Source organism: Physella acuta, unplaced genomic scaffold (genome assembly GCF_028476545.2).
Source record: "Physella acuta isolate Inbredline_101_S28 unplaced genomic scaffold, ASM2847654v3 ptg000855l, whole genome shotgun sequence".
Lineage (NCBI taxonomy): Eukaryota > Metazoa > Mollusca > Gastropoda > Physidae > Physella > Physella acuta.
In genome coordinates, this window is record NW_026732372.1 from 457,496 (window position 1) to 469,573 (window position 12,078).

A 12,078-nucleotide genomic window follows, 5' to 3' on the forward strand; every position below is an offset into this window, starting at 1 on the left:
CCGAAATACATCAAAACTATCCGACGTAAAAAGAAATAATTAGATCTATATTTAAAACGAAAGCAGCACTTCAAAACATCATCTAACAACAGTGTAGACTTTTTGAGAATTCAAACTTAACTATTGTAGTATTAAATATATTTACATAATTTCAATAAATCTTCATTAAATTAATCAAATAACATTTCTCTGCTGATAACGAATATAATGGTTCGTGCGCGTAATATAAATAACGCATAACAGAAAATGGGGCATTTTAATTTAAACTTCGAATAATATAATACTTCTATCCCCTCAGCAATTATGGTGCAATTAGGTAACACAAAAAGAGGAAATAGTTACAAAAACTTCACCTCTGTAACATCTGTAAGGCTGAATGTTGTGTTAGAAGACATAATGTGTAAGCGTATTGTGTCGAAATGTTTACTCAAACATTCTAAATAAGAATGACTAACAAAGAATAAATATAGGTTTATCGAAGGCAATGTCCTTTAACTTTGCTCTGTGACCACCCTACATCACATAACACGACAAAATAAATACATGAGCACCCAGACATTCTTTTCTGGAAAGGGGCGGGGGGGGGGGGGGGGGAATAAAACATCCAGGTTGCACTTACAATTTCCGTGGTAAAGGCTTGACTGGACTTACTAACTTACTTGACGTAATCCTCTTTACTCCTTGTGGCTGTTGATTTTGCAGGCTTCCAAGACATCGCTTTTGTCTTCAGTTTGTCAAGTAGACTGAATGTCGGTTAATTTCAGAATTTGATTCGGTTTAGAGGCGAACAGTGTTTATATATATATATATATATATATATATATATATATATATATATATATATATATATATATATATATATATAATTTATTTATTTATTTATAGGTTTATCAAAGGCAATGTTCTTTAACTTTGCTCTGTGACTACCTACATCACATAACACGATAAAATAAATACATGAGCACCCAGACATGATTTTCTGGAAAGGGGCGGGGGGGGACAAATAAAACATCCAGGTTGCACTTACAATTATATATAAATTTCGACCGGGTGGGAGACATGATTTTCTGGAAATGGGCGGGGGGGGGGGGGGGCAAATAAAACATCCAGGTTGCACTTACAATTATATATAAATTTCGACCGGGTGGGAGGGGGCGGTAGTGCACAACGCTACATCTTTAAGTGGTAACTTTAATGGCCGTAAATTAAATTACCTGCTATCAGTTACCATTTAAAAGATAGCAAATTAAAGCTATGGCTTTAGTGTCGTTGATGTTTTGGGACCAGTTACGTTTTGTCCATTTATTCATAAATATATGGATCTCTAAATAAGTATGAGTAAATATTTAATCAACTAGATAATTATTTCTCTAAGCAAACAAGTACTACCCTAATATATATATATATATATATATATATATATATATATATATATATATATATATATATATATAAACAACATAGGAAAGGAATTAGTTATGGAGGTTTCAATTTAATCATATATATATATATATATATATATATATATATATATATATATATATATATATATATATATATATATATATATATATATATATATATATATATATATACAGGATTCTTAAATAAACATGGATCGTAGTCGTAGATTATAATAAATTATATAAATTAAAATGTGTTTCATTGAATTAAGTCTTAATATACATACTTTCAAAATATTAGCAACCAAATGGTCACAGGGTGAATGAAAAAAAAAAACTTGTGAAAAAAATAATGGGTTCGTCTTATTGAACGAATTAATTATCGAAGTGTTCAAGTATAAATGTAAAAATATATTGATACATTGTTCAATTATTATTATTTTCTTAGTATTGGTATTTAGTATATACGGATTTTTTTCATTTAATACCAGATTTTTTTGCATTTTCTCTGTTAGTTCAAACTAAAACAGCAACAAGAGAGTGTATTTTTGAAAAGACAGTTTATTTTAATGCAAATTCATTTTTCCCCATACGCATTTATATGTTTCAATAAAACAGTAAACATTTAAATAAAAACGAAGCACCAACATGTTTAATGTATGTTAGAATATAAAAAAATGTGTTATTTTGAAAAACGGACTATAACAAGAAAATACCATGAAAAACTTCGTCAATATTAGAATTTATTAATTTAAAATTTCAATATTTCAATTAACACATGGAATTAATTAATCTCCCAAAACTTTGATTTTGAAACAATGCTTATAATACGACAGCTTTAAAGTATAGGTATAGTTTTATCAAGTTATGATTATAATTGTAAGCACTCGTTTTTGTTAATCTAACTGGCAAAAAAAATGGAAAGGGAGGGGCTAAAGGTCAAACTGCGATCATCCGATTTACTTTTATTACATTTTGCAGCATTTTCCACAAAGTCAATGTAAATTAGTGCGCATGAGAAATTATCTTTAAATATGGAATATTTTTACAAAATCATAATTATTTTTTTAAATATTACAATACTTGTCCCAGTATGCATGATCCAAAATGTCAGCTCCCATTACACTTCCGGAAAAAACAAATGTCTAACATTTCTAGTTTATTAAAGTTAAAAACCATAAATAATGTATTTAAGCTGTTGATTTAAACATAACAGTTTAAACATCTTAAGCAATGTAACAACTCAAGGCTGTGTTGCATTACCAACTACAGTAGCAACTATATTTTTTTATAGAAAGTTCTGAATAATGTCGGGTAATAATGGAAGAGCTAGAACTGAGCAACAACCGGAGGTATGCACTCTAAACTCTAAGCCCTAAGCTCTTTCTAGGTAAAACTCCATTTTAGCGTATTTTATTCTCCGCTTGTCGTTTACCTCCAGTTTAGCGTATTTTATTATAATAACCGAAACACACCAAAACATTAGGAAAACACGATTTATTTATTTTTTATTTGTATTGTATTGTTTTCACGGTAATCTATCGTTTTGGGTACGTAAAATCGCCCGCGGCTATTTATGTACGAAAACGTTACCTCATTGTCAAGGCTTTATTAGAAGTATATTGTCATACTTTTGTGTCAAATATTATAGATAAATGAATAATAAACCTAAATCAATGGCTAAATATATCGATATAGGCCAGAAATTAACTTTAAACAGCAGTGTCTGAGAGCAAGATTTGCTATATAAACAGCAGCCATTTGTAAAATAGAGTGGCTTCCCCCTGAATCTGGCGCTAAAAGCTTATAAAAATAAAACTTAGACAAGATGGCTGCTATAGTAAATGAGCATGGTTGCATCTGTTGGAAACATCGCTAGTCTTCATTTATTACGGAAAAGTTTTAATTCAATTGTTTAAAAACAGGTACATAAATGAATCAAGGAAACATTTTTGAATTTTTAAAAACATAAATCCTCCTCAAAATGTGAAATAATTATTAAAATTTAAGGAGTCACCTGTTTTTCACATTACAAATCGCGGGCGATTTTACGTACCCAAAACGATAGATTACCGTTTTCACAAATGAATAAAAAGGAATATTTAAAAAACACGACTTATTATTTTTTAGGCCTATTGTATTGTATTTTTTTAAAGGCATTTGTCTCATGGTGAAACTGATGCACTGTTAATTATTCTGTATGATATTTTTGTATTTATGCTATAAATGTACAAACTCTGTGTTTTTTAATTTGACAGTTTTGCCAAAACTGAAAAAAATATTTCACTATAGAGTTGTAGCCTATGTTATTTAATATTTAAATTCATAGTAAATCTACCATCCTTCCCAATATTTTGATATAGATCTATGTATCAAGTATGATTTTTTGTATGAGTAAATTTCTGACTTTTAAAAAAATAATGATGTGGGGTTGTCATTTTACGGACCCCCCTCCCCCCTACAGTGTGACGTAATTAATGGACGACCCCTTATGCCTTTTAATACTTTTATTCTGTTAGTCGAAATCGGAACACTTATTTGTACAAAGTGTGCATCTCTATTTTTGCAACCAACAAACAAAGCATTTCAGTCAGTCTCTTTGTTGTTTTTATTCATTTGTTAAAACAAAAATACTAAACAAATAAATAAGTCGTGTTTTTTTAAATATTTTTTTAAGATTCATTTTTATTCATTTATGAAAAACAACAATACAATACAAATATTAAATTCGTGTTTTCCTAATGTTTTGGTGTGTTTCAGTTATTATAATAAAATACGCTCAACTGGAGGTAAACAAGCAATGGAGAATAAAATACGCTAAAATGGAGTTTTACCCTCTTTCTACACAGTACTAGTACACTACACACACACACACACTACACAGTAGTCTACAGTACTTGACCAGTTTTGAATTAAAACAACAACCTGTCCTGCTAGCTTCTAAAAAATGACTCCAGATTTAGATCTAGTGGCTTTAGCCTAACACACTAGTTAGCTAGCTGAATTGAATGAGAAACCACAGGGCCGAACTAAAAATATTTAAAATAAAAATTACTTACCAAACCAAACCAACTACTGCCAGCTATGGACTAGGGAATTAAAATTAAAGACATATAAAGTAGGCCATAGTGCCAAAATAGTCTAATAGCTACTTCTTAAAAAATTGGTAATTTAATCTATCGTTTTAGGTGCGTAAAATGATAAATCGGCTGAGGCTGGTAAGTAATGTGTGAAAAAGTTCCCTTATAAGTTATTGTTGAGGCTTTAATAGAAGTATATTGTGATATATTTGTGTCAGATATTATAGATAACTGAATAATAAACCAAAATCAATGGCTAAATATATCAATATAGTTTGAATTTCAATATAGGCTAGAAATTAACTTTAAACAGCAGGACTTGCTATATAAAAAGCGGCCATCTGTAAGTTAGAGTGGTTTCCCTTGAATCTCTTACTATAATTGTATAAAAAAACGTAAACAAGATGGCTGCTAAAGTAAATGAGCTTGGTTTAATCTGATGAAAACATCTCTAGTCTTTATTTTTTTCCGAGTTTTAATACAATTGTTTTAAAACAGGTATATTAATAAAACTTTAAAACATTTTTGTAACATTCAAAACATAAATCCTCCTAAAAATGTGAAATAATTACTAAACTTTAATGAGTCACCATTTTTTCACATTACTAGTCTTGGCCGATTTTACGTACCTAAAATGATAGATTACCTTTTATTAGGCCGGTATAGGGCCTAAATTTTAAATACGTTTAGTGTTACATTAGTCATTAGTGAACTAAACTGTCAAGCAAAAAAATAGAGACAAAGGTACTGAGGTACCCTTTTGAACATGACTTCTCTAGAGGGCAGTCAAAGTAGAGTTCCCCTGTTTCTGTGACCTTGTCATATGAAGGAATAGGTCAGCACTTTGCCCAGCCACCTTTAATTTCCCTAACCTGAATTAGGTATGCATTAGAGATGCGTACACTCAGTGATTTCCTATGGGACTCAAGCCCAAAGTTGAAGACTTTCTGGTTAGCAATTATATGCTTACTTTACCACTCGACAATATATATTAATTCCTATAAAGATAACTTTCTGATCCTAACACTAAAACCCAATAAAAAAATAGCTACTAACATTGTAACAACTATTTCAGAACAATCTATTGTCAGACACTGGTAGTTAGTGGTAATACTAGTAAAGTTGTAAAGTACTGTAGGGTAAAAAGCCATAGTTCAATAAGTAGAATCATCCATAACAATATCTAACTTCAACACTATATCAGTACAAGTTGAGTAATGTAAAAAATTATCCTTAAAATCATCCATAAATAATTTCCACATTTTATACAAATACATCTGTAATTGTATTATTCTACCTAGATTGCTGACAGTGGAGATGACGACTTTGAGGACTTTGGTGGATTTGAGGTAAACAATAAATTTTTATGTTTCTTTAAGAGTTATACTCCATTTAACCACATTATGAAATTAAACTGTTGTGCATTATTTAAATCATACCAGTAATGTATTTTTAGGCTGCAGAACCTGTCCCACATATGGCCACATCTCAAGCTCAGCCATCTGATTCACCATGGGCTATCTTTAATGCAGGTAGGCAGACATAACATACACTTTTATTAATGTTAATTAAAATAAATTAATGAGTAATTTATCTTAGTGGAAATTTTTTAAAAATATACTTGGATATAACTGACAGTGTTATCTTAGTAACTGTCGTCCCAGTTGTTTTAATATTGAAATTATGATCATTGAAATTATATATTCTGGAATTATTATCTATTCACTTTAAGAAAATAAAAATAATTCAGATAACAGACAATGTGAAATAGTTCAATTCGTGTTGGAGCAAATCTTTACCATCAATAATTTGCAACGTTGTCTATACCATTTCAATATTCCCTCACCTCTCAAAGGATTGGTCAAATTATATTTTTTTGTTATTTTAGTACTTAGCTTAAACTTAAGCATGCTTTATTGAGTATTATAAGTATATAAGTACATATACACACACCATAATTATTATTACTCAAAAAATATCTAGGCAGTGCTCACGGTAGACCTGATCTGCTTTGTGCTCAGAACCGGTTTCCTACTTACCTTGATCCATCTGATATATCTGGGGCATCAGCAGAGGGTGTGGACTACCAACACATAAATTCCATTGGAAATATTGTTGATCAGCAGCCACTAGATTTATTTGGAGAAGTAAGTAGACTTGGTGTAGATTGTTGCCTTGAGAGGATTGTGGTTGTATTTATAATGGGCTTCAGATTACATGTACACAAGTTTCAACATAATTTCACAGTTCAACAATAATACAATCGTATGGGCCTCTTATGCAGAAAAATCTGAATTTATCGAAATTGTATTCTGTTTACTGTTCATGGGTTTATTTGGTAAATTTATAAGTATTCTACATTGATTATTTTAGAATCAACTTGACCAAGCTCGTATAGCAGAAAATGTGCTGGATGGAACTTTACTAGCCGGTGCAGGGCCAGCATTTCATCAGAGTTTAGTCAATGGAAGATTGCCAGATATTGGCTTGGGAATCAATGAAAATCGTTTGTTTAGTCAAGAGGAGCAGCAACAACAGCAACCTGCTATACAGCCCAATGAGGCTCTGTTACCACCACTGTTGCAAGATGAAGGAGCTGCTGTGGGAGATCTTTGGCCTGCTGATGAACCAAGAAGATTAGATACTGAACATGTACCCGAGCCTCAAGAAAATCAGGTAGTTGAAGATGCTGCCGCACTTCCTGAAGCTGATGCATCTGTTGCCATCAGTAGAGTTACAGACAAAGCATTTCAAGAGGTAAAAAAATTATCTGATTTTTTTTTTTTTTTAACTGTGGGCTTTTACTTTTCACAATCTCTTAAAGAAATATCACATTCTCATCCTCTTCTTTTTATCACATATACATGTATTATTTATATAATTTGTCTGCAAATTGAATCAGTTTAAAATACTTTTTTAAAGTAGTTGTTGATGTTTCAGTACACATTGATTTAAAAACACTTTAAATGCTATTTCTAATAGCAGTTGGCTGCCATAGAGGAACGAAACAGTTCACTGGAGGCAGAACTTTCTAGATGTCAGGAACAACTAGCAGAGCAGAGACAAAGGTTACAAGAAGTTCATGCCACTCAAGAGAGTCAGCTTGATAGCTTAAGAACTGCAGGACATGACACACTAGCTCTGGTGGTTGAGCAATACAAAGTACGTTGTGGGTATTCTTCTTAATTACAAGTTGCTAGAGTTTTTTAGTAAAAGGCCAGTTTAAAAATATTTGCAGTGAAAATGATAATTATAAATTTTGTTTTGCTACTTACTGCAGTAAATTCTGTTTTTTTTTAATAGGAGCAGTCAAGGGCTGTTGTGCTGGAACAGCAGGAAGTAGCTCAGCTAAATCTTTTACAAACACTCCGTGAACAAATGAAAATTTTTCAGGAAACATTACAATCTCAGGTTTGTTAATTTTTTAGATTAGTTAACCATTTCCAAATTCAAGGTTAATTTTTATTAATGAAAAAGTAATTTAACATTTTTTTTGTGTTATTTTCTTTTTAAAGTTTTTTAAATATGTATAGTGCCTTTTAAAAACTGTTTTATATCTTGCTTACCAATGAAAAATGGTTTCCATAATTTGAAAAATTATGCATATAGTAATAATTATGGACATGGCTTTTGAGCTTTATATTAAATATTTTATTTTTGAATTTTTGCATATTTTTTTCTTAATTTCAAATTAAATAAACTTACAATTGAATTTTTTCCAGAAAGAATTATATGAACGTCAAAGAGAAGAAGACAAGCAAGAGCTCCAACATACATTAGAAAAGTCGTTAGATGAAGCACGTCAAACTCAACAGGTTAAAATAAATAATAATCAGGGTATTTAATTTCAGCTGTTTTATTTTTGATTTAGATACATAAAAAATATATCTTTTTTTAAACAGGAAAAGTTTGATAAATTTTTATTGGAAGAGCAGGAAAAGCAAAAGAAAGCAATTAACAAGGCGGTTGAGGTTGGTATTCATTGTAATATAGTTTTAAATATTTTTAATTTCTCAGAACAAAGTTTGATCTACCTACATAATTTTTTATGAAAATGCTCACGTTGTGGTTTAGAAGTTTTTCTGCAAATATGTCTGTTAGTTTAGTGCTATGATTTGTGTAAAAGGGCAGAGTAAGCTAGAGGTAGCAACACTATAAAAAGGCATATTATAACAAGTACCCAGTATAACTGTATTATTTAAACACAGGAGGAAAGGATTAATAGCCAAGAACAGATTCGATTGGCAGTTATTGCTGAACAAGAAAAAACAAAAGCTGCCATTGAAGAAATTAAGGTTAGATTATATATATATATATATGTATATATATATACATACACACACACATTGTTTAAATGGTTGTTTAACTTTTATTTTTTTGAGTATTATTTTAAAGTTTCATTATTAATGAATAATATTTAGATTTTCACTCAGCAGAAGAAGGAGCAATGCATAATTCTGTTATAAATTAAACTTGTTTACAGGCAGAGTATTCTCTCAAGTTGGAGGAAGAAAAAAAATCCCATGAGTTAGCACTTCAGGCAGCGAGAGAAGAACAACAGAAGATTGCACATGTAATACAAATATATTATCCTAAATTTGAGCAAAAAATTAAACTATACATTTTTATTATTGTTTTCTACGTGTATGAAAATACAACTCATAAATGACAACTATTTTTAGTTACTAGTATTAATTTTGTCAGGGTCTCTACTCACTGGGTAATCAAGTTTTTGAAATTATTAACATTAATGTTTTTTTTTTTTAATTCTCCCAATTCTAGGAAGAAATAGTCCGTTTAGTAAATGAGGAGAGAGAAAGAGGAAGAGCAGGAATAAGAGAAGCGTTGGAGTTATCTCGCGTGGAAACACAAGCTTATATTAATGAACAAAGACAGGTAATTTTGTTATTTCTTTAGACATCTCAAAGAAATCATTTAGAGATTAGAACATAGTTTGTTCATCAAAAATCTCCCAAATTTTAGCTATCGATTATTTATTAAAATATTTTATTGGTTACTTAAAAATTACTAGAACTGAGTTCTTTATGTATATCTTAAAGCTTATTTTTTGGTTATATAAAAAATGTCACTTGTAAAGTCATAATTTAAAATAAAATGTATTAAGCTAAAGGTTTTAAAATAAGCACTGTATAAAATGAGAACTGAATATATTTACCACCCATTTTCATTGCTAAATTTTATGGGTAGGAACACTGGATAATTATTCGTTTAATTTCATTGTTTTAATTTTTTTTTAAGGCTGACTCGAGAGTTCGAAGGCGCCATTTGGCAAGCTTAGATTTATTTTTAGAAAGCTCAAGGCAACAAATAGAACTATTGTTACAGTGTGAGAAAACAGAATTACCAATATCAGATAAGGACAAAAAGAAAGAAAACACAGATGAGACATAAGTGGATTCAACTCAGCATTTCTCTCTTAATGTTTTAGTTATACAATTATTATGTACCATACATTCAAAGCTATTTATGTTCAATATTGTTTTGTGTTGGTGAAATTGTTTTATTTACAATAGATTTTAAATTAGGTTTGTACTTAACTTCAAAAAAGTAATTTTAATTTTTGCAATAATTCAATTTTCTTGAAATTGACAAAAGAGCTTTAAATGATTTTTTGCAGTGCCTTAGTTGTTTATGAGGGAGGTGCAAGTGTTATATAACATGTCAGAGATTAATTTTTAAATGTTGGCTACTTGCTATTCAAAATAATTATGTTAAGATAGTTTGTGTATATAAGTATAAGCACAAATAGCTTTATTATCAATCCTGGTGCAATGGGTTGATTTATTCTGGTCAGTCAAATGTATTTACTTTATTTTTCAATAAGACAAAGTTGATATTTGCTCACAAAATATATAATTTAAGCATAGTTGCTTGGTATTTTTAAAAAGATAAATTTAATTTTGCATTTTTAATGGCATATGAAAAATGTATATGAATATCAATCAATTCTACCTATTTGTACAACTTAATGTCTCTGTTTACGTAATTGTTTAAAAAAATAAAATAATAAAATGGCAAAACGTTTTAGAAAAAGATTTTATAAATAACAGATATTATTTTTATATTTTAAATGTATACTTTTTAGAAAGTTTTTGTCAAACAAATACCAGTTTTTAGTTTTTATGGGAAGTGTTTGAGTTAAATCAGGCATAAGACAAATTATCTTTTTCTTCAAGATTTTCATACCAGATATTCATATTGCTCTTTATTTCCATGGTCATCTCCTGTTTAGTTTTTAAACATTTCTCTTAGCATCAAAACTATCTAAATTAGAATTATGTTCAGAAAAGTATGAGCTTCAGTTGTACATAATTATCTTTACATAACCAAAATTTGTTTGGTGTTGTCATAATTTGGACAAGAGCTGTAAAATTAACTTTAGTGTCCAGTTTTATTTTATGTAGCTATTTACATAAATAATATATTTGATTGATGTTAAGCTTGAGTGCTAAAATGGTAATATTATTTTAAAATTATGCATTGCTCAGAAAAAATGCATCCATCTTTAATTAGCTACACTTTCTATAAACAGTATGCCTTTCTTTAGAACTCAAAAATTAATTTATTATTGTACATGTATGTATTTTAATAAACTATATCAGACGGTTGGTAATAATATACATATTTCCTAAAAAGTTAATGTTTGTGCAAACAGGCTTGTAAAAATACTTGAAATTAGATATAGATCTAGATCTAGTTAAATGTATTTTTTTGTTACTTGTTTAAATATTAAAATAGTTTTAATAAAAATGTAAATATGTTGAAAATATGCTTTTATCATATTGAGTACTTAAATATCATTTATTTAGACAATTTTTTTCTGTATTATATAAACTACAGAAGGTTTATAATCAGCAGTCATATCAGCATTCTTCTCTCAATTCCAAGTGATACAAGGTTATTGAAGCACAGTACACCTATTACTATGATTTTTTTTTAAATTTCCAGGTGCAAATCTCTAAAGTAACTATTAGTACACAAAACCTAACCAAATTATTTATGGAAAATTAATATACCACGGTGTCGATTATTTAAAATTATAAATTAATATGAAGCAATACATTTTTGTATAAAGAAGAACTCCATATTCTGATATCCTTCATTTTTTTTCTTTTGTTAATACATTGTAAAATAGAATCCTTGTTCAGTATGCATAATTACTATGGGTCTATAATTCATTCTCTAAAATACTTATTTTAGCAAATCATGCAATGATTTTCACCTATATCTTTGATACTATTTTAGAGTTTAACAACATATAAAATGATGGGTTATAATAGTGAAACAAATGAGTATACCAGTTCATTTAACATGAATACAATATTGCATTGTGATGGTTTTATTTTCTTGTAAAAAGTTTTATTTTTGTTTTACTTTTAAAGTAACTCATTAAAAAATGATTGTATGTATTTAAAAACTTTTTAGTCTTGAGGGATACCTGTGTATGTAAGCACATATAGTGCTGTTGTATAATAATAAATTCTATTGATTTTCAACAATGTCGTATCAATAAAGTCAACAAAATAATGTGTTAATTCAGGAAAAAAATAGTTAAATAAATATATTTAACGGAA

General features: G+C 29.1%; 1 protein-coding gene across 2 annotated transcripts; it reads left to right on the forward strand.

The window, feature by feature from the left end:
• The first annotated feature begins 2,331 nt into the window (after positions 1–2,331).
• Positions 2,332–12,068, forward strand: LOC131952127 (coiled-coil domain-containing protein 91). 2 transcript variants are annotated; one of them, XM_059314648.1, is made up of 13 exons: positions 2,332–2,755; positions 5,785–5,832; positions 5,940–6,015; positions 6,467–6,630; positions 6,857–7,240; positions 7,466–7,645; positions 7,787–7,894; positions 8,206–8,298; positions 8,386–8,454; positions 8,692–8,778; positions 8,967–9,056; positions 9,266–9,379; positions 9,743–12,068. In XM_059314648.1, exons 1-13 carry the CDS (start codon positions 2,711–2,713, stop codon positions 9,893–9,895), a joined length of 1,611 nt encoding a protein of 536 aa, XP_059170631.1. In that variant the 5' UTR covers positions 2,332–2,710; the 3' UTR covers positions 9,896–12,068. The 2 variants fall into 2 exon arrangements, with proteins under 2 accessions (XP_059170631.1, XP_059170632.1); XM_059314649.1 differs by having other exon boundaries at positions 7,469–7,645.
• The last annotated feature ends 10 nt before the right edge of the window (positions 12,069–12,078 follow it).